The 22,339-nt window shown below is 42.7% G+C and overlaps 1 protein-coding gene across 1 annotated transcript in view; it reads left to right on the top strand.

The window, feature by feature from the left end:
• PIK3AP1 (phosphoinositide-3-kinase adaptor protein 1) overlaps window positions 1-22,339 on the top strand; it is a 134,648-nt gene that overhangs the window by 54,356 nt on the left and 57,953 nt on the right. Inside the window, exons 3-8 of the mRNA XM_088475820.1 lie at window positions 7,480-7,598; window positions 9,871-10,015; window positions 14,878-15,020; window positions 18,371-18,503; window positions 20,171-20,367; window positions 22,098-22,293. Of these exons, the coding sequence (XP_088331946.1) occupies window positions 7,480-7,598; window positions 9,871-10,015; window positions 14,878-15,020; window positions 18,371-18,503; window positions 20,171-20,367; window positions 22,098-22,293 (933 nt within the window). The remainder of the gene's footprint in view (window positions 1-7,479; window positions 7,599-9,870; window positions 10,016-14,877; window positions 15,021-18,370; window positions 18,504-20,170; window positions 20,368-22,097; window positions 22,294-22,339) is intronic.

Below are 22,339 nucleotides of genomic sequence, written 5' to 3'. Positions count from 1 at the left end.
CGACGGGCAGCAGATACATTGCCCGATCAATTGATCGGTCAATGTATCTGTCAGTGTGTACCCAGCTTAATAGCAGGAGAAACTGGCTGGAGGAGGGAGTATAAAATGAGACTGACTGGAGACTGGGAAATGAAATGAGAGAAGAAGGGAAACAAGTAATTCAGAAGAAAATAGAGGAGAGAAAGACTAAAATGGGAAATTTAAGATACAGGGAGCAGAAGAAAGAGGGAGACTGATAGACAAGTGAAATTATCAGGGTGGGAGTCAGGTTTGGGAGTCTATAAGAATTAACAGATTTGTAAGGCCGATGTATCAACAGGCTTTTTCACATAAAAACCGTGGAAAAGCTGTTTTCTGCAGTTTCTTTGTGATAATTAAGTACTGACATGTATCATTGCTGAAATGTACTAGATATTGCAAGTATCCCCACATTATCTTAACATTAGCAAACCGGAACCATAGAACACAATGTTTTTGCGATATTATTGAAATGTATCAAACTCCAGGAGTTTGTATGCAATAGATTGCTGCATCATAAACTGTTATAATCTATCTTTTATATCAGACCACTCCACATGCTCTGTCCTCCCCTGTCCTATTACCCTGCTGTCTCGAGTTGTAATATAGCAGACACTCGAGTTTTAAAATAAGAACATAAATAAAATAATCATACTAAAATTATTATTTACTTGTAGTTTTTTTTTACCTCTCCAACCATTTCACTGCTGTCCAGCGGCGGATTGGGATGAAAAACCAGCCCGGGAAATTTATGGAAGCAGCCCTAATGGGGGCGGGGGTCTTTTGAGGGGTGGCGTCTGTCGAGGGGGGCAGGACCCCTCCTCATATGGCCCGATTTGTTGCGTTGGACGCAGTTGCAGGCTTTATTGCGTCTTTTGCAGTTAGGTCTGCGACTCTATGCTAATTACGCTACAATGCCCTTCCCTGGTGTACATACGTGCTTTTGAATATGCAAGGACTAAGACGCCCATTGTCAGTGTCTACAGATGCTGCAATTATGCGTCTTTAGATGCCACCATCAGTCGTGCCATTTAAACTTCCACCAGCCCTACGCTATATGCAGATCATCCGTCTGTGTATGGCCACCAATGTGAGCAATTCAGAGTCTCTATAGCCAACCCCCTGTAACCGCCCACGAACCTCCAAAACATTTCTAATATACTTCTTGGTGCATGCATATGAATCCGTACAGCAACTCTGTACGAACATCATCATGATGCATGCGCGGTGTAACTCAGACACATGCGCTGAGGAAAAGCAATGCACAAAAAAAAAATATAAAACACATTGGCTCTCACAGAAAAAAAAAAAAAAACACAATCAGTGGCCCTAACAGAAAGCAATAAAACGACATTGGCCCCCACAAGAAAACAAAATACACATTAGCCCCCACAGATTAAAAAAAAAAAAAAAAAAATTGGCCCCGCAGGAAAAAAATTAAAACAAATTGGCCTCCATAAGAAAAAAAAATAAAAAATAGGGTGAGCAGTGTACGTCCCTGTGGACAGGAGGTATGGTGGGTAGTGTATGTCCCTGGCCTGGGGGGATATTGTATGTCTAAGGGGCCAGGGAGTAGGGTGAGATCCGGAGGCCTGGGGGTAGGGTGGGTTTCTAGTAAGTTCCAGAGGCAGGGATGGTAATTAGGGTAGGTACTGTAGCGGGTTGCAAGGGCAGGATGGGAGAAGTAATAGTGGGAAGCAGGGGGTTGGTTGGGAGTAGTAGTAATGCAGATCAGGGGAAGGATGGGAATAGTAGTGAGAAGTGGGGGCAGCATGGGAGTATTAGTAATGTGGAGCAGGCTTGGTATTCTAGTAGTGCAGAGCAGGGGCAGGATGAGAATAATAGTAGGCACAGGATGTAATAGTGGAAAGCAGGGGCAGGATGAGTAGTAGTGTGGAGCAGGGGGTAGGGAGGTAGTAGTTGTGTGTAGCAGGGGGCAGGGTTGGAGTGGTAGTGTGGAGCAGGGGCCAGGATTGGAGTGGTAGTGTGGAGCAGGGGTCAGGGTGGGAGTACTGTGGAGCAGGGGGCAGGGTGGGAGTGGTAGTGTGGAGCAGGGGGCAGGGTGGGAGTGGTAGTAGTTCAGGGCAGGATGGAAGTAAAAGTGGTCAGCAGGGGCAAGATGGGAGTAGTAGTGAGGAGCAGGGTGGGAGCAGTGGTGGGAATAAGTGCGCAGAATGGGCTGTGAAGAAGAAAACCGAACACTAATTACCTTCACTCGGGCCAGGGTCACCTATCTGCGTGGGTCCTACCTCTCACGCTGACACCAGACAGTGTGCACATGAGTGGACAGCTCCTGCCACCCGCGTGACGTCCTGCTCCTCCGGCTCCTACTATACACAGTCATCTGCAGCCTGCACTCATCCCTTGCCCTTTCAGCCCTGCATGGTTCACCTCGGCTCCCGCAGCCCCGGAGGATGGCCAGACCTTGTCATTTCATTAAGACAAGGGAGCTGATGGCAGATGGTTGAGGGGGCGGGCGGCTAGAGAACAGCTGGCGGCTGAGGCTGAGTGACTGACGGCGGGCGGCTAGGGCTGAGGCTGAGGCGGCTGACAGAGGACGACTAAGGCTGAGGGGGCTGACGGCGGGCGGCTAGGGCTGAGCAAAAAGGGGATTTAACTTGAGGGAGAGGAGTACACTGCACAGCACAGTGATGTAGCCGGGGAGCCTCCAATTTGCGTCGCTGGAAGCGCGGCAGCCGGCAGGCAGTGTCGGCCGGCCCAGGAGAGGGGTTCAAGGGACCGGCCCAGCGGGAACTCTCCCGCTTTCCCGGCGGCCCAGTCCGCACCTGCTGCTGTCCACGGATCTCAGGATCTTCTGTGACCTACACTGCTCATGCTGAACTGTGATCAGCATATGTGCAGTTGCCGTCTGGTGAGGAGAATCAGTTTCACAGCTGCGGTAAAGTGGCTTCGAAAGTCATTGGGACATGACCGTTTTCTCCAGTGCTCTTCCATCTGAACATTATTCACAAATTCCGCCAAAAAATCATTGTGATCGTCACGATTTACAACAATAACAAATTATACTTTACGGACTAAAAGCCTGATAACTATATCCATCTCTTAATTCATTCACAAATAATTTTTCTGGGGCCGATGTACCAAACAATCTGCATACAGTATACATGCACCTCTGAAACAGGTCTAAAGTGTGATAGTACTGTACTCCAAGCAACAAAAGGGAGGCTTATGAAAGTAAAGACTGTCAGATAATTAATCATAATCATGTTATTTAATTAAGGATTGATTTAAAAAAAATGAGAATTAAATAAGAAGAACTAATGTAGGAAAAAAAAAGAGAACAGGTAGAATAGCACAGAGAACAATATTCCAGCAAGGGAAGAGAAAAGCATGACAACAGAGGAGTGGGAGACAGAGATATGTTGCATGTTGAGGTATAGCGTGAGCTGATAGAGACAGTTACAGACAAACAGTATAAAGGGAAGTAACGCAAGGTACGAAATTAACATAAGGAGATAAACTGACCTCAGCAACAAGAGGAACTTCTACAATAACCCAGACAGTGTCCAAAAGGTTCCCAACTATTTCCTTTCTGAGGATAGTGACCAATATCTTCAGATCAGGAGCAGGTCAGTGGTTCCATAAAGTCATCCATTATTGTGTACACAAAAGCTGTGATAAAATGACATAAGTCCTGGGCAGGTGAATTCCATAAAAAATACAAACATTAAATCAAAAGTGATTAGAGAAAATCTAAGAACTACCAGGAAGATATACATTTGGAATCTGAGCACTGAGGGCCCTTGACCATCACAAACCTACATTAATATTGAACTTAGACTTGGGCAATAGATTTGAACATTAAAGCTGAACAGTTAATAGTTGTAAACCATGTGTCCATTCTCAAAGGACCTGTCATCAGTTCATGAAATATTATATGCTCTTGTATGGACAGGGGAAATTATGATATTTTAGCTAGTGTTCTAGGATTAAATTAATTCATTACATTATCAGGGTCATTTATAGAAATCTGAGTGTGAGGGTTAAAAGTATTCTTCCATACCGAGATATAGTATTTAGAGGTAAGATAATCATATTGACAATTATCGCAGTGTTAAATGTTACATCATATATTCACACAGGGCGGCTTATGCAATAACTTGCGACTTGCAGGCACTGCGGGAACTCAAATAAACAGTCTTCCCGTCGCATTCCCTTGCCTGTTTATTGATTTGCAAGTGTATTTGAGAGGCTGATTTAGAGATGGATGCTAAAGGCACAAAAGTAGGTGGATACTGCCAGCCAGTGTCCGCCTACTTTTCGTTCAGTTTGGGGGACACTTGAACTATTATCAGGCAACTATTTGGAAAAACATCGAACTTTTTTCCAACTAGATTTTTCCCCCTAGTTGGGAAGACCACTTTGTGACATTTTTGACGATTGTTTGCTCCCAGACACTGGCTTATTATTGTTCAAACAAGCCATCTAGTTGGCTGGATGAAACAACATAGTTCTGATGTATGGCCAGCTTTAGGAAAACTTGAGGGTGGAGTTTGAGAAATGCTATTCTAATATATAACTGACCCACACAATATTGTCATATTGTAATCCTGCTAATCTTATGAGTGTGAAAAAAATATACACCAACTTGAAAAAAAATAGATTTGTTTTTGCAAAATAGCTCTTTTTGAAGCAAATTCAAGGTGTAGGAAAATTGTTGGCTGCCATTTCCCTTTTACTGGGTAGCCGCAGAGCAGCTTTCTCCCCACTAAAGGAATGGATTATTATTACCCACCATCGAAAGTGTTGGTAATGATACGTTTTGTTATAACAGTATCACAGATACAAACATGGCGCAAAATCAGATTTGTCAGTTTTACAAGATTTTTTTGTACTATTTTTTTGTATGAAGATCTGCAGTGAAAGAATGAACTGATGGATAAACCCTTACAAATAACATTATAAGAACTGATCTTATTTGTTTCACATTGGATCTATTAGTGCTAGTGTCAGAGGCAACCGACGTGATCTGAGTCTGCTGTGTACTCCTCTAGGGCTCCGCCCATATAAATTCATCTTAGTGATGCCACTGCATTATTTAATTGCATACAATACAGGAAATGTTCTAAGCCTTGGAGAGTGATAAAGTAGAGAGAGATAAAGTACCAGCCAATCGGCTTCTAACTGCCATGTCACAGGCTGTGTTTGAAAAATGACAGTTAGGAGCTGATTGATTGGTAGTTTATCTCTCTCCACTTCTTCACTTTCCAAGGCTTAGTACATCTGCCCCACAGAGTTCAAACTTCAAATTGACTAGATGTTTCATCTATCAGATGTCCCAAAACTAAATGGTTAGATCCTGCCATTTTTCTGCAGGACAGTCGAAGTCAAACAGTAATGGCAGCTTGCAGAGCACATGATCACCATTACCATATTATAAATACACAGCTGGAAATCTGTGTATTAAATTCCTCTTTATTTTAACTAATGCAGAAAATGAAAGTACAAAAGCACATAATGCATTTTGGGACTGTATTACACTCCCTTACTAATATGAAATACTTCTGCAGCTGTTAATGTATTATTTTGCCAAATAAGAAGAGAAAAACTTCCACAGTGTTGCTGTTATAATCTTTACATAACATGACAATGAGAAATATGTAATACATACAATCATACTTACATACCCCCACCCCACATACATAAGCACTAAGTGGCCACTTACACGTACAATACATTCCACTGTCTTACTCTGCACTGGACCTGGACACTTTCTGATTTTCTGGTATGGGTCAGGTTTCTCTTTATTCCTCTGGGGTTGAGCTTCTCTCTCCCCAGATTCCCAAATTGGGCCAGGGCATACTTGGCAATTCCCTCTGTTGTTCTGGCAGTTTTATATAGTAGCCTGGCAACTTGTCATGATAGATTGGTGTTTCAGCTTTCTCTAGAAGATTGGCATATCTTTATGCCAAACATATATGAGACTAGTAGCTCTGTCTAAAGGATTTCTGTCCCTCTTCTGTATTCTCTCTATGCTATGTGTGTCCTCTCAGTCTTTGCCTTGATCTGCAGCACTTGTCCCCACTATACTCATTACACATACAAGCTCAGTGGCTGTGGCTGCACTGCATGTTGTCTACCATTGCCGATTCAAGGTATGATGATGAATCAAGCTATAACGCCTTGCTCTTCCATGGCCTCACTTCTATACTTCTCATTCTCTTTTCTCCTTGGCGTAAAGCTCTGTTTGTTGGTAGCATTGGACAGCCCCCTCTGCTGTTGGTTTATCCTCCTCCGCTCTCTCAACTCCACGTATATGGGTGAACACTGAGTCCGGTGGTTACATTACGAAACATGACCACTTCTGCTTCCAAACTTCACACTTAAGCTGGCCACACACTAGACCAACTTACATCCAACCAGCCAACTAGTTGATTGGTTGGAATGAAAATCTGGTAAGGAATACAGGGCCTGATTCAGACCCACTCGCGAGCGGCTGTCCGCTCGCAAGTGGGTCGATGTTCTGGACTGAGCATGCGCACGACGGAGGGAGCTCCGTCGTGCGCATGCGCCAGACGCGACGAGCGAAGGAAAGTCCTTCGCTCGTTGTGTCCGATCAAAGGGGGCGTGCTGTCAATGTTGATTGACAGCACGCCCCCTTTGGTAGGCGTGCCGGGGGCGTGCCTCCCTGACGGGGGCGTTCCCACGGGAACGCCTCCCGTCAAAAGCCGGCCCACTGACATCACTAGTGATGTCAGTGGGAGTGATTTTGGCTCTGATAGAGCCAAAATCACTCCGGAGCTTGCGGTTGAAAACCTCAACCGCAGGCTCCGGCTCGCAATTTCGATGGTCGCGATGGTCTCGACCATCGCGGCCATCAAAATGCACGCTCGTATAGCCTGTGGGTGGTGACCCACAGCTATATGAGCGTCCAGAAGGACGCTCCATTTTCATGGAGGCCGGCCCTCATTCAGAGCGTGCGCTCTGCTCAGAGCGTACGGCTCTGAATGAGGGCCACAATCAGCAATTTGCTCCAAAACGCTGGAAAATGGTCGAAAACTGTTTGAACAAATTGTTTAGATCTAACATTTAACAAACTTGTCTGACCGACCATTTTCATCTGTTTTCTGGCATTTAGGAGCAATTTGCTGATCATCATGTACTCCCATACGTTACCAGATTTTCATTCCAACCAATCAACAAGTTGGCTGGTTGGATGTAAGTTGGTCTAGTGTGTGGCCAGCTTTAGGGGTTTATTTACTTTTTAGAAGTGGAGATGTTGCCCATAGCAACCAATCAGATTCTACTTAACATTTATCTACCACCTTCTAGAAGATAATAGCTAGAATCTGCTTTGTTGCTATGGCCAACAACTCCTCTTCTAAAAACCCGTACTTTAGTAAATATACCCCTAGATTCTTGTTGCAGTTACCTGTTACAGGAGTTCAACATGCTTGAAATGTTTATTTTTTTTTCCAATATTCAATTGATTTATTCTAGATTCTGGCTGTGATTCTGTCACCGACACAGACCCCGAATGTGATGAAGATCGGTTCTATCATACTGGGATTACTCATGAAAACCTTTTGTCCTTACAGCCAGAAAGGATACGCTGCGGGGTTTGTGTGCATTTTCTCTTTTTATATTTCATTTATTTCAGAGTCAAAATGGGATTTTCAGTGTTTTACTGAAAGTGGTTTATTAATAGGTTCTATCTAAGCAATGGTCAATTGTGGTGCAACACACACACCAAGCCCTCACAATTCTTTTTTATTATTTTGTATATAGCATAATCTAGTGTTCATATATGAACATGGTCATGTTGTATAAATTGCATTACGCGTTAATATTGATGCCATAAAAATGCCTGATGGTATGATTATGTACACCATACTTGCCTGCTTTTGAAAAAGAATTTCATGGAGATTGTGAAAGCAACATCTATGTGTGGCACTGAAGAGGGCGTATACTGCTCTGTCTGAGAGGCATGTCATAAAACTGACTTACGTCCAACTGTAAATAAGTCCCAAAGCAGTTACGTTCATAGTTTAGCACACAGATCATCATTCATCACTATTTCAGGGAGTCTCCCTGACATTCAGGGAGCGGTGGCAAGTATCATATACACACAGCAAACTTAAGCTGAATACACACACAACGATTTTGTTACCAGCGATTTCATGAACGATTTTCTGTCAGATTATCTGTCAGATTTTTTAAAGTGTAATGAACGATTTTTTTGAACTACCAACGATTTTTGCATATTCCCTTACTGAAAATCGTTGAGTTGACAAGTCTGACTGAACTACAAACTACAAACGTGAACGCACATGAACGATAATCGTTCATCGTTTGACTCAGAAAGTGAACGATTTTTTCAAACGATTATCGTTAAATTATATAGTTTAACGATAATCATTCAAAAAATCGTTGTGTGTGTATGCAGCTTAACATATGCATATGATGGGACGCATAGTGTACTTTAATCACGCTTACATGGCCCCTCTAATCCCTGTCCCCCTTAAACAGCGAGCGTGACTATGGATGTCTAGTAATAGTGAATCATACATATATGGATGACATTAGATACAGTATTTGGAAATAATATCATACAGTTTTATGAATAAACTATTTCATAGGTTCTCAAACTCGATCCTCAAGGCCCCAAACAGTTTTAGAGTGTGTCAGTGATTAATGAATACACTTGTGCACCTGCTATGTGACCTGGAAAACATGAACTGTTTGGGGTCCTGAGAAGCAATTTTGAGAACAGCAGAACTATTTAAAATAAATTAATAAAGTTTCAGTGAAACATCAGTCTATTTTTTTAATGTGTACTCGATCGACTCACACAGTTTATGCAGATAATTTTTGTCCTGAACCAATATTTTTGAGACTGTAATTAATTGAAAAGAAGTCACATTGATCAGTCATTTAGCCTATAAAATGACTCCTTCCAATACGTAAAGGCATATACAGCATATAGCAGTGTTTCCCAAACTCATTCCTCAGGGAGCACTAACAGTGCATGGTTTCCATTTTTCCTAGTTGGTGCACAGCTGTATTCATTACTGGCTGACACATTTTAAAAGATCCATAGGTGGAGCTAATTATTTCACTTGTGATTGAGGACCTGGGAAACATACACTGTTAGCAGTGGTGTCACAAAGGAGGTGCGGGCCACACCTGGGTGTCACCCGCCAAGGGGTGACACCAAGGTGCAGACTCCCCCTCAGTGACAGGAGCCAAGTGCTACACTGTAATATTAAGTGCAGCACTTGGTCCCTGACACTGTGAGGGAGCCAGCACTGCACACAGGGCAGTCCGCTCCTCCTGCATCCCCAGTAAGAAGCACAGGACCACAGAGGTTCGGGCCTCGCGGTCACGCCCCTTACCCGCGAGGCCACGCACAGCATGCTTCCCTGCACCGGGTGACATTGCGGGGAGGGACACCACTGACTATTAGTGTTCCCTGAGGAATAACTATATAGGAAGGCATATATACTTAGGAAGTCTAAGCTTACTACAATTAATGTGCTTCAATTAATAGTTTTATCGCACAGTCAACCCTGATTTAAAGATCACAGACCATGTTTCCATGACGCCATCTGTGTCATGGCCACTTCATTGGCAGGACGAGGAGCTTCAGGTGCTAAAGCTTTGCCTAGGGTGCCCAGTACCCTAACACTGGCTCTGTGTGCAGCCCATGGGTATTCTTTTAACTGAATAAATATTTTAAGTAATAAATAATGCAATCTGAATCATAAAGCATAGTCTCTTTCTCAAATGGTTTTATAAATAAAATTAGTTCTCACTTTAGCCATATGCATATTGCTTCTGTATTTCTATCTGATTTGATATCTATAGATTTAATTTTTTTTTGCATTTCAGGTGAAGACACAAATCTATCTAATTTTTAAGTGCAAACTTGACAGTCAGATTAAAAATACGGTTTATTTTACTCCTTTGACTGGTCCCTCTATAAGTTTACCTGCTAGTTTGCAAAATGAATACATTTTATCTGTGGATGCTCCAGGTAAGATTTATCATTTTAATGTATATAAAATGTACAGGTTAGTGTCAGACTTACTATAATGGTGAATTGAGACTTATCTGGGCCCATACATTGCGGTGAACTAACACTAAAGGTGTCTAACTTAAGGTCCACATACATCTGTGACGGATCGTCGCGATGTAGCGATGGGATCGTAAATGCCGATCCGCCGGTCGGAAATAACAACTGGCGGCCCTCAATGTTCCGTGATCCATCGCAGGATTGCTGAAATTCTACATGTTAAATTTCACCGATCTTCCAATCACGAGCATTTTATGAACATGTTGGATATCAGCGATCCTGCAATGCCGGGTTGCAGGATCGCTACATCGCGACGATACGGCGCAGATGTATGAGGGCCTTTAAACGTACTTCCTGCTGTGTACTGTAATCCACTCACCTCATATCGGGCCTAATTCAGAGGTGGACACTAATCCCGTCACAGGTGTGACTTTGTACGCAGCGGTACTGGAAGTGTATGCTAATGCCACAGCCACTGTAATGTGTACATAGATGCCCACCAGCTGCACCTTAAATCCGCCACTTGCATACAAAGATACACCATCGGTCGCACAACCCTATGGCTGCTCTGAATGTCTGTCAGAAGTAACCCGCCGGTGCTAATGAAGCTCACGGGCGCGGAGAGGGGGGGGGAGCGGGTGCAAATTACCCGGGCCCGGGCTTGCTGGAGGGGCCTGGCGGGGGCCCAGGTCCGGCACCGCTCCCCCCCTCTTGCATCACGCAGCAACCCAGCACACGCTGCTGTGTGCTGAGCTGCCCTGGAGACTGCTTGCGGCTGCTAAGAAGCAGCCACAGCAGTCTCCTGTGCCTGTGGGGGGAGCGATCAAGTTGATCGTGCTCCCCACTGGTTATGCGCTTGGCTGAGGGGGCTCACTGCGCCTCCCTCGCCAGCGCACAATGGCGCTGCAAAACTGGTTGTTGTTTTTTTTAAAGCTAAGGGGGCGTGGCCAAGCCTCCTGTGATTAGGCCATGCCCCCTTCTTTTACCGGGGCCGGGAGCAGCTCTTGACAGGCCTGGTGAGGCTGCATATAAAGAGGCAGTCGCTGGCTGCGACACACCCACAAACTGATTGTGACAAGTTCGCTTTGACTAGCCATCTCCCATTACCTTCCAAAAGGGCACAGTGCCTGTCACTCGCCATGTGTCCAAATACTCACTATGACCATTGTCGGTAAACCATTGCGACACATGTGCATTACGACTCAGATACATGCGTAGTGCAAAATGATATAGTCTGACTGCACAAACATTGGAATTGCATCCACCAGAGCTATAACTATGGCTCATGGCGCCCGGTGCAGGCCACGCCCCTTACTAAGATGTCACACGGAGGGAGCCGGCTATATACTCTGAGAATTACAGCAATGCTCTGGAGGGCTGTAAGGTCAGTGGTGTGCCAATCTTAAGTCCATTCCAGGCACCCTGCTAGCTAGATGCAGGAGAAGGATGCGTTGGTACTGCCCACAGGGCTCTGTGCTCTGTGCAGCCACACCTATGACACATCCCTAGTTACGGCCCTGGCATCCACCTGTGAGTCAGTCCCATCATCTCTGTCAATGTGTAAGAGAAGAAACACAAAGGGGACCTGCTATTCTTTGCAAAAAAATGAAGGGGCTGATGCTGCATTGGACAGAATTTCTCTCTAAATTGCAAATGCAAAAGGGTCCTGAAATAAGTTAATGTTTGCTGAACTTGCAGAGCTGGCCATACACCCTACACAACAAGGGTAGCAAATGGGCTTCCTTTACTTCTAGGCACAGCAGCAGTATATGCTCCTGGTTTACGCCAAGAGATGTGGCTTCACAGTGGTAGTAAATGCTAAAATGACAGTGCACAATACATAACGTAGTACAAGGAAATATGGTCAAGACACAAATACATAAAGTTTTTATTAAGTTCAAATCAATAAACAAATCCGTTGCTTTCCCCTTTTAAAGATTAAATTGAAATATGCTTTATTGTTGTAAAACTGTGAACAGATTGTAGCACCAACATAACTATAGTATTAGGGATTCAGTCACATTCAGCCAATCAGAAGTGCGTGCCCATTGTCATCATAACTGCGCATTTCACAGCCACTAATGTTCTGCCTCCATAAGGTGCATAGGCATGGGACGCAGAGACCAATATTCAATTAGCATAAAAAAAAAATTGTACGCAAAAAACATTTACTGTTTTTTTTTGCTGATTTTTGAGTCTTTTTCGACGATTGATTTTTCATGCTATTAAACCCCGTTTTTTACGTCCGAAAGCTTCTGTTTTTCTCACGAAAGCACATAGGATTCACGAAAAGTCGCAGACCTATGTATTTTCACTGCCACGATTGGGAGAAAAACAGTCTCTTATCACGGATTTGGTTGCGTCTGCCTGAGGCAGGCATAACAAAATCCCCGATAAGTGCCGGCATCGGGGCTAATTGGATAGCCCCGGCCAAGGTAATTAGCAGTGGTAATTTACCGCGGCTAATTGGATACCGGCCATAGCGTACTTCAACCACGCTTACACGGCCCCTCTAACCCCCTTAAGCAGTCAGCATGACTATGGATGTCTAAGATTTTGTGATGCGCATTTGCAGCAAGAAAAAAGAGCAATTTGTAGGGGAGAAAAGCACAAATTGTGTATTCAAGTAGCACACTAACATCTATATAAGGAACTTACTGCCAAATGTTTTAACATTTTTTGTATTTTCCCTTGAACAGAATGAACTTTGCTTATATTAACAAAAAGAGGAAACGGTGGTGGTGGAATAGGCAGACTTAATATATCTCCACTAAATTATATTATTGTCTAAAATAATTATAGACATTTAGGGGATTTTTCTGTGTCTTGGGAGCTTCTGTACACAAAGCAAGCCCATTGTTGTACTAATATATCTACAGTATGTTTGTGTGCTACAGAATGTAACTTCCACTGGGCCAGGAACTGTTGTGAATGATTAACATTCTCTATAAAGCACTGCTGTACAAATAAAGGTTCAATATTATATCATCTTGCATTCATTTTAACATAATTCTTATTTCATGCTGATCTTGCGTTTAAAGTACTAACATTACTATTAATCCACAACAAATTGTAATTCCATAAAATGCAATGGCAATCAAGGAACTAAATAAATAAATAATAAATAAATAAATGATCTTCTTACCAGTAGTTTAATTAACTAACTAGGTGACAACTGAATAGATTTGATTAGATCACAGATGGTTTTGCAGGATTTATGACCTAATTAGTATTAATTTGCACATTTTTTAAATCAGAACCTTTATTTAAGACAAAGGCATGGGTAATTGATTTTTTATATTCTTTCTAATTATTCGAATCAGATAAAGATTGTGTATTACATTTTTGCTAACCAATCTGTCCAGACTGCTTTGTGTTCTCTAATATCATTATTTATAGTTTTCTGCGCTCACAATCAGGATATTGTTGGCAACTGTTCTTTCATTACCCAGTCGTTATAGCAATGTTACAGTATGTTATTTTGGTTATTGAATCTTGGATTTTATATTTTGACTCTCTCTGAGAATGTACTGTGCAGAGTTAGCCAATTTGCTGGGAACAAATTATAGGGATGAAATGTTGCTTCTGCCAATAATTTTATTCTATTGTAATCATATTAGGCCTTAAAATAGTTGCCAGTTTATTTTAAATACTTTACAACAATACTAAGTTCTTATTACAATGCATAGATTTACATTGCCAAAGGTGTATAGATGTACATTGCCAGAGGTGTATAGATGGGGATGCGTTCGGCATCCTGGCGATCGGGATGCCGATGCTTACATTACTGGCACCGGAATGCCGACGCCGGTCAGAATCCCGGCGCCAGCATCTCGACCGCCGGGATGCCGAAGGTAAGGAGCGGGGTTGGGGGGAGGGTTAGGTTTAGGGGTTAGGCACTAGGAGGAGGGTTAGGTTTAGGATGCGGGGTGCAGGAGATTAGGTTCAGGCACTAGGGGGGAGGTTAGGGTTAGTGTAGGGAGAGGGGGAGGGTTAGCATACAGGCTAACAAATGTCCGTATGTTAACCCTGTCGGGATCCTAGCGTCGGGACTCTGACCGATAGGATCCCGACTGTCGGTATTTCATACCGATCCCATATAGATGTACATTGCCAGCAGACTTTAGTGAGCTACAATTGGCATCATGATGCTTTCACTGCAAATAGTAATAGGGGTCAATTCAGTTATGTGCGAGTCTCTCACACCCGCGAGTAATTGTGGCTGTATATCGCACATACGGTACCTCCGTACTCCCACATTTCTATTCGAAGCCCCATAGGGCTGCAAGCAAAAATATGCAACGCTGGGGTGACATCGGGCCGCAAGGGGGCGAATTGCCATGCTATTGCCAGCGTTTCTATGCCGTTCCACCAGCACAGCTGTTCCAATTGGATTGACCCCATAATGTCATTGTATTTCATTTTAAATACTTTTCTTTAAGGAGCGGGTGTAACTATTATTTGACATTCTGTGTGTATATAACTGAACTCTATAATATTCATTAAATAGCTGAAGTATTTGCACTTACTTACATTATATATTGACTCTTCTGCAGCAGTTGTCCAATTTAAGGGAGGTGCTTAGTTTTTTTGGGCAGACAGAATGAATAACAAGTATATTGGTTGTTCATACAGAAGGACATGCAATGTCAGAGCATCTCAAGTGATTATAGTTTCAGCTTTTCACTTATATCAGATCCCATTAGGACACTTGTCCTCAGCACTGCAGGGGTTCCAGTGGGGAGGGTTTTTTTTTACAATTGATTTAAATAAAACACCATACATTTCCTTGATGTTAACAAACGTATTATTGTTCTGCACAGATCTGCCATCTGGACTGGTGTTTTTAAAGGTCTTTTCTGGTGAATTAGTAATATGTGAAACCAAAATCACGTATTTCACCGACATGGAAGAAATTTGCCACTTACTTGATAGTGCCACTAATCCTGTTGAATTCATGTGTCAGGTGAGATGTATAATAGTTTTTTTTTTATTTGAAGAAATTAGTTTAAAAATAAAAAAAATACATATACAAATCCCTAGACTCATCCAATCATTACAATTGAAGGGTATGTTTCAAAGTCGTTACAAAGTACATAGTAACTTTTATTTCCAGTGGTACATATTATTAATACTACAAAACTTGACTTGGGTAATAAATAAACCATTGTCATGTTAGCAGTTAACCCTTTTTACAGCATAGGTTAATGCAGGGGGGTTTCCAGTTGCCCAGAAACCTCCCTTCTCCGACCTGGCCTGAGGCTTCAATAATGACCACAATGGCAGTTGTTTCTAATAAGATTTTAGTAGAGCTGCGTCCACAACATGCAGTAGAAGGGACGGAACTGAGCTGCTGCTCATGTCTAGTGGCAACTGCCTCTCCTCCTGTTTGGTGGCTCAGAGAGCTCTATCAGCACACTGGACCAGAGAGCAGCTGCCAGTAAGAGAAGACAACTATCTAAAATCAGGTGGGAGAATGTGTGCTTAGAAAGCTTAGGGGAAAATGTATCAAACCTTGGAGAGAAATAAAATGGAGAGAAAGTGCCAAACAATCAGTATCGAACTGCCATTTTACAGGCTGTGTTTGAAACAGGAGCTGATTGGTTGGTACTTTATCTCTATCCACTTTATCTCTCACCAAGGCTTGATACATCTCTCCCGTAGTTCAATCTCTTATACGTTATATTATGTGTGAAGTATTTTATTCACTGCACTTTGCATGAGGCAGTCTATATGTAGCCTCATAAGTGCTGATTGTGCCCTCTTCATGGGCTGGTCACACTTAGTCTAAAATCAAACATTTGGAAGCCCCCTCTAGATAGTCTGTGTTTGCCCCTGCACAAGGCCCATTTCATATATAAGTGCAGATGTTTCAGTTGCATACACTTGCAAATACGTGGTAAGCTATACAGAACTTCAAGTTACTTCTGCTGATAGAACAGACATGTAGAGTGCCCAGTGAAATTTATTTCTATAGTTTAATGTTTCTGGTTATACCAAAATATTTTATGTAATGTCCTGATTGTCTTTCAATATCTATTGTATTAAAGGGACTGTTAAAGGTTCTTGTATAATGTTGGAAATGATGTGTGTGCAGGTGTTGAAATTGCAGAGTTATGTAGACACACAGTAGTGGGTGACTCAAACTATGAACATCCCAGTTACTTAACTAGTGGTGTTGGTTTATTTAAGTTTAGTAGGTACAGCTGTACTCACTGTGTGACACTCACCAGGGTGTACTGTGATATTGGGATCTCTTACCAAGTCTGCACTGGCTCTTGATTGCTTCGGAGAGGTTGAGAGGTAGGTAAAGGCAAGTAGGTTCACAACTTACTCCAATCAACAGTGTGAGTTTATTCAAGGATAACAGTCACCAAAATAAGCATTGTCTGGTGCCAACATTTACAATTCAATATTTGGAGATACAATACAATTCTTACATATAATAGTAAGTTACACTCGGATCCTTAAATAATTTTATTGAACTGGATCTCTGCATCAGCCGAAGCCCTTCAATGGACTGTGCAATAATAAGTTAGTCAATAAAACACAAACAATCTTATACTAACTTGGCATAGTAAGTGGTTAAACAAGCTCTACCTATTATGTATAATAGCTTATCCTACTCCGAGTCTTTTAACGGAAGTCAGTTTCCCTGAATATCTTAAAACCTACACTATATGCATGCATATATTAGTCTATTACACTGGGTCGGTGCATTATCTAACAGTGGTGCACTTACTGAAGTTGTTTCTTAATTCCTTATAGAGAAGAGGTGATGAGTCAACTTGTTGAACCTTAACTGTTTGGTGTCTATTTAAGATGGTGACTGCAGAAGGTATGGTTTTCAAAGAACACTAGTCTCTTTCTTAAACAGATGTATCCTTTAATTGGCTACATAGCCAAAGCAAGCTTGAGCTGAGAGTGAAACTAGCAACAAAAGGTCTTTTCAATATTACATGGAATTCCAATTTGTTAATCACATCTGTAATGTCCCTATCACTCTTAGCTGCTCTGGTAAAATGAGTTCTGTGTCAGTGTCAATGGGATAGATTTGTTGTAAACGACATCAGTAGTAGTGTTTTTTTATAAAGGTTTGCTGAATCCAGAACTTGGGTGCTTTCTATACTTGCAATGGGTTAACAGCAGTCTGTGACTATGTGAGGGTAACTTCTGAGCATGATAACTGTCAGCTGCGTACTGCAATAAGTCACCTGACTATAACTAATACAATGCTGCCTGCAAGAGTCACTACATATCTTGAAGAGGCAGCGATTTAGTCTATAAAACTGACCGCTGATGAGGGATGTACTGTAGTAACGCTGGATGATGTGGGTTTATTTACAGACCTGTCCAGTAGTCAAGCGAAAGGACAGTCTCTCTGCTTAGGGCAATCACTGCCCCTTCCAGCCAGCTCCGTTATTACTGCTCCTGCCTCCGGACCTGGATGCCGCCCCAGCCCTCCTCCAAAGGAGAAGTCAGCCTTGCACTGCCTCTCTGCCCACCTCTGACGTCACTCCCGGCCAGAGCACACCGTATACGGATAGGCTGCCACCCACCTGCCACCTCCAGGGGCCGGCAATCACCTCAGGCTCAACTCTGCCGTCCCTCACGTAAACCCCTGCACAGGTCCATCTCCTGTTTCCTCTACCGCAGGGCTCTCTCCCAGCGGCTCTTTCCGACGGTCTTCTCAGGACTCCTTTTGGTCCCCTCTAGCACTCCGGTCTGTGCCTCCAAGCCATTGTATTGCCGGCCGGAATCCCCGCTCTCCCCCTGAGGTAGGAGAGACACAGCGCGGAGGTCTCCTTTCTTCAAAACCGCCTCCGGCACACTCCTCTACAACGGTCCGTCACTGGACCTTTTATCACTAGTGGTCGCGTGCGGGCCCCTTCCCACCTGTTACATGCACACTGGTAATGGAGCTGAGCTTGACCGGAGCGGGGTTCTATACAGCTCACCAGCCGGTGAGTGTATGCTGCAGATGGGTAGCAGTAGGGATCTGGAACTGCTTTATACAGCAGGTAATTAACTCTCATAAGAGCTAAGTAGGAGGCTTCAGTCTCCCACCATGTTGCTCTCTCACAATAAGGACAAGATTGCCCCTGCATATTCTCAGTAGTGAGCTCAGCACCATTCTGGAACAGGGCATGAAGCCTCCCTGGTGAACAGGAAGACTGGTGTTTGCCTAATACCGCACTTCTCTATTAACATATTATACATACTGTACAAACTTTCAGGACATTATATTTCCTTGTTTTAATGACATAACAATAGAAACTATTTTCAGTAAATAAAACATATACATTTTTTTTCTAGGCTTTTAAAATAATGCCCTACAACAGAGAGACACTTGACAAATTGTTGACTGAATCACTGAGGAAGAACATTCCTGCCAGCGGTCTACACCTCTTTGGAATAAATCAAATAGAAGAGGAGAATTTAAGTGCAAGTGAGTGAACATTTCCTTCTTTCCAAGGTCAGGGGACTCTGACTGCATTTTTGTAAAGTTGTATAGCTACAAGTGTCTCTACAGTGTAAGCTGTCTCTGAGTGGTCCCTCTCTCATGTCTGTTGTCAACCTCATGTGCATTGATTGTCTGGTATAGACAATAATGATTGATTGATCTGGAATTTCTGGCACAAAACACATAAGTGCCAGAAAACACTTCATACAGTTCATTCAGAAATCACCTTTTTTTGTAATATAAGGGGATTTAAATTCAACGTAGTCATGTTGATCTCTTTGGCGCACAACACAACACATTCTCTGTACAGAAGTGCGTAATTTGGTGGCACTATATAAATATACGATGATAATAATGAATAAACAAATTATTTTTGGTGGCATCAGAAAATAGAGGGTCTGGTTGCAGAGATATTGTGAAAGTGGAGGCGGCATTATTGTGAGATAGACTAATTGTGGGGAGCGATGGATAGGGAGCAGTCGATGATTACCCCCAGGAAATGCATTTGGATGACAGAGGTATTTAATTGGTTCGCTTGAAGAAGATAATAAAAGGTTAATACAATGAGGGGGGGAGGGGCGGGGTTGCATGCCAGAATGACATCATGCTAGGTGCAGGAAACAAGCAAATCCATCTAAGCAAGTGGACAATTTAATTATTATTTGGAGAGTGAGCCTAAGGGGTATATTTACTAAAGTGAGAATGGAGATGTTGCCTATAGCAATCAATCACATTTTAGCTATTATCTTCTAGAAGGTGCTTGTTATATGTTAAGTAGAATCTGATTGGTTGCTATGGGCAACATCTCCACTTCTAAACAATCTTACTTTAGTAAATATACCCCTAATAGTGTGCTGAACAGAAAACCAGCGCTAAAATGCTTATTGTTCAGGCGTAAATGATATCCAGTAAAAGTGGAATATTCTAGTTAATTTAATTGCTTATTTTTTTAATTGTCTTTATTATATATAGAACATGAATATCAGTTGCAAATACATGAGCCTCATATATTGTGATATGAAGTGGCGGAACTAGCTTGTGCAGGGGCTCGCTGTTGTGCAGGGGTCCATAGCCCCTGCAGCCAACAGCGCCGCCGCACCTGCCACCAGTGTCCCCAGCAGGGGTGTTTCTAGAGAGGAGGGGGCCCGTGTGCAGTCTCTGACATGGGCCTCCTCCTCTTCGCCCGGCGCCGGCAGCGCACTGAGCTGTGCGCGGCCAGCGCCAGAGTTATAGACTCTGGGCACTAGAGTGTGCCCAGAGTCTATAGTGTATGCACAGGTCACTGGGAAAATGGCCGTGGTGGCCATTTTCCCTGTACTGCGCATGCGCAAATGACGGGAAAATGGCCATTTTCCAATCGTTTTACAGCGCTGGACCCCCGCGCCGACCTGGGACTTCGGAGAGGTAAGTAATAATATGGGTGCAGAGTGTGCGGTGCACTAATAATACCGTATGCATGTACAGTATGATTAGTGTGTCACAAACATTTGCTGGGGATTTACTTAGCAATGTTTCATAAAATGTGGTTATGTTGAACACTAGTAATTCCAACATAAGGAATCTGAATACTTGAGAAGTAAAATGGCACCTGATCAGTTTGGCATAGTTAACAGAATCACAAAATGACTGTAACCTTCTTTTTTTTATATTAGACCAACGAGATGAAGAATTGCCAACACTTCTGCATTTTTCGGCAAAATATGGACTTAAAAATTTAACAGCCCTTCTTCTCACTTGCCCTGGAGCCTTACAAGCCTACAGTGTGGCCAATAAACATGGAGACTTTCCAAACAACATAGCAGAAAAATATGGTTTTAAAGATTTGCGACAATTTATTGATGAATATGTGGTGAGTCACCTCTCGTTATTAGCATTATTATTTTAAATTAATCACCACAATTAAAAATGTTTAGACATTAGCTGTATCAAATCAGAGCCGGCGCTAGGCTTCTCTGTGCCCAGCGCTGTCCTGTGCTTCAATGTCGCGCCCCTTCCCTGTTCCCACCCCCTGAGTGTATACCAATAATGCCAGCGGGTGGGCGAAGTTTGGGATTTTCCGGAGCCGGCCGTTGCGATGGTGAGTACTTATGTTCAGGCAGGGCGTTCCAGACGATGGCCCTGCTAGCCCGTGCCTTCAGCCATCACTGTATCAAATACCATTGTCTTGTTTGATCAGATGATATATTCCAAGTGACATGCACAGCTTAACTATTATGAATGATTGTAACTATGAAAGAGTGAATTTGTAAAATTTGTCTTTACTGTTTTTAATTTCTATAGACATTGATGTTATATTACTCATGTATACTGTATAGTACATCAATATTTATTGGATTCACGTTGTTTCAGACCAAATATTCAGAGAATAACTCTGAATTTGTGATCTGCTTTGTCTTAAATAAATGTATATTTTTTATGCAGAAAGTTGGCGTATGAAAGTCATGTCCAGAACCCAAATAGTTCTCAAAACTTTAAAAGATGTTTCCAGTTATCAAACGAGACAAAGGCCACAAACTGATGAGTTTCATTGTTATACATACAACTCTCTCAGATATATATTGTAGCCCAGGATATATTGCAAGACTTCTTTGCTAAAAAAAAGGGCTCCTTTATACATTGGAAGCTAGTAAATAAAATTTTAGGACTTAAGCCGGCCACACATGGTACGATGTGTAGCCAGCGATGCTACGGTTGTCATATCGGGTGGTCCCCACACGCGGAGTGATCCGCTGCCCGCCCGCCCGATATGCCGGCACTCCCCTCCCCGCATAGCGCTGCATGGGATCATACATCTCTTCTCCAGATCTCTTGTGCAGCATTAAAGATCTGGAGGAGCGATGAACCATCCCACGGGAGTGCGCACTGGCCGATATTATAGCCCCACACGGAACGATATATAGCAGCGATATCGTTCCAATCCGTCGGATCTGCCGCTATATCGCTGCATGTGTGGGGCCCTTAAAAGATACTATTTAGAAAATACTTCAATAATAATAATAATACTTCAATAATAAATAATGCAGGAAGATCCCTGATATTTACTCTGACTTAGTATGAGGTTGAAGAGAAATTTTTGTTGGATTAAGAAAAATTCTCAAGGTTTCCATTATACAGTACAAGCGGCTGAGAGGGTAGGACATTTGTGCATATAGAGTATTCATTTTTGTTACTCAGGATGGCCGGGCTGTTCACGCTTCTGGGGCCAGCAAATCTGCATCAGAAGACGCAGACACTGGCCTCAGCATCCCCAGAAAACAGGTCCAACATGCCCCCGTTTTCGGAAACACAGCCCAGTGGCATCCCGTCCCCGAAATGGGCGTAGCATATCAATCATAAGCATGCACATAACTCTAACCATCGGAGATGTACATACAGTAAATTGGGTTTACGTACATCTCTGAATTAAGCCCAATGTCGCCTGATCACTTCATCTCTTTGCTGTCATGTTAAAAGCGGAATAAATAGAAAAGCACTTTATAAACATGTAATAAATGTAAAACATACTTATTAATAATATCTTTAGTTGTTTTTTTGCTGTTGTTTTAACTTTTTTTTTTTTTGTTTGCTTGATGTCTTAAGGAAACTGCTGACATGTTAAAAACTCACATTAAGGAAGAATTAATGGGTGGAGATGCAGTTAGTAATTCTCCATACGAGTCCATGGCAAACCTGCAAACAGATCTTCTGATGAAGTGTTCCCTGCACCCTGGGTCTGATGAAGATCTGTATGAGACTATGGTTGGCTTGGTGGGTCACTATGACACGGAAGACACATGTGAGTGCTTTATATACAGCTATTCCTAACAGTCTCCACATTTTCT

The sequence above is a fragment of the Taudactylus pleione genome, unplaced genomic scaffold (assembly GCF_031769625.1).
Source record: "Taudactylus pleione unplaced genomic scaffold, aTauple2 ptg000016l, whole genome shotgun sequence".
NCBI classification, from domain to species: Eukaryota; Metazoa; Chordata; class Amphibia; order Anura; family Myobatrachidae; genus Taudactylus; species Taudactylus pleione.
This window is presented reverse-complemented; position numbering and strand designations above follow the sequence as displayed.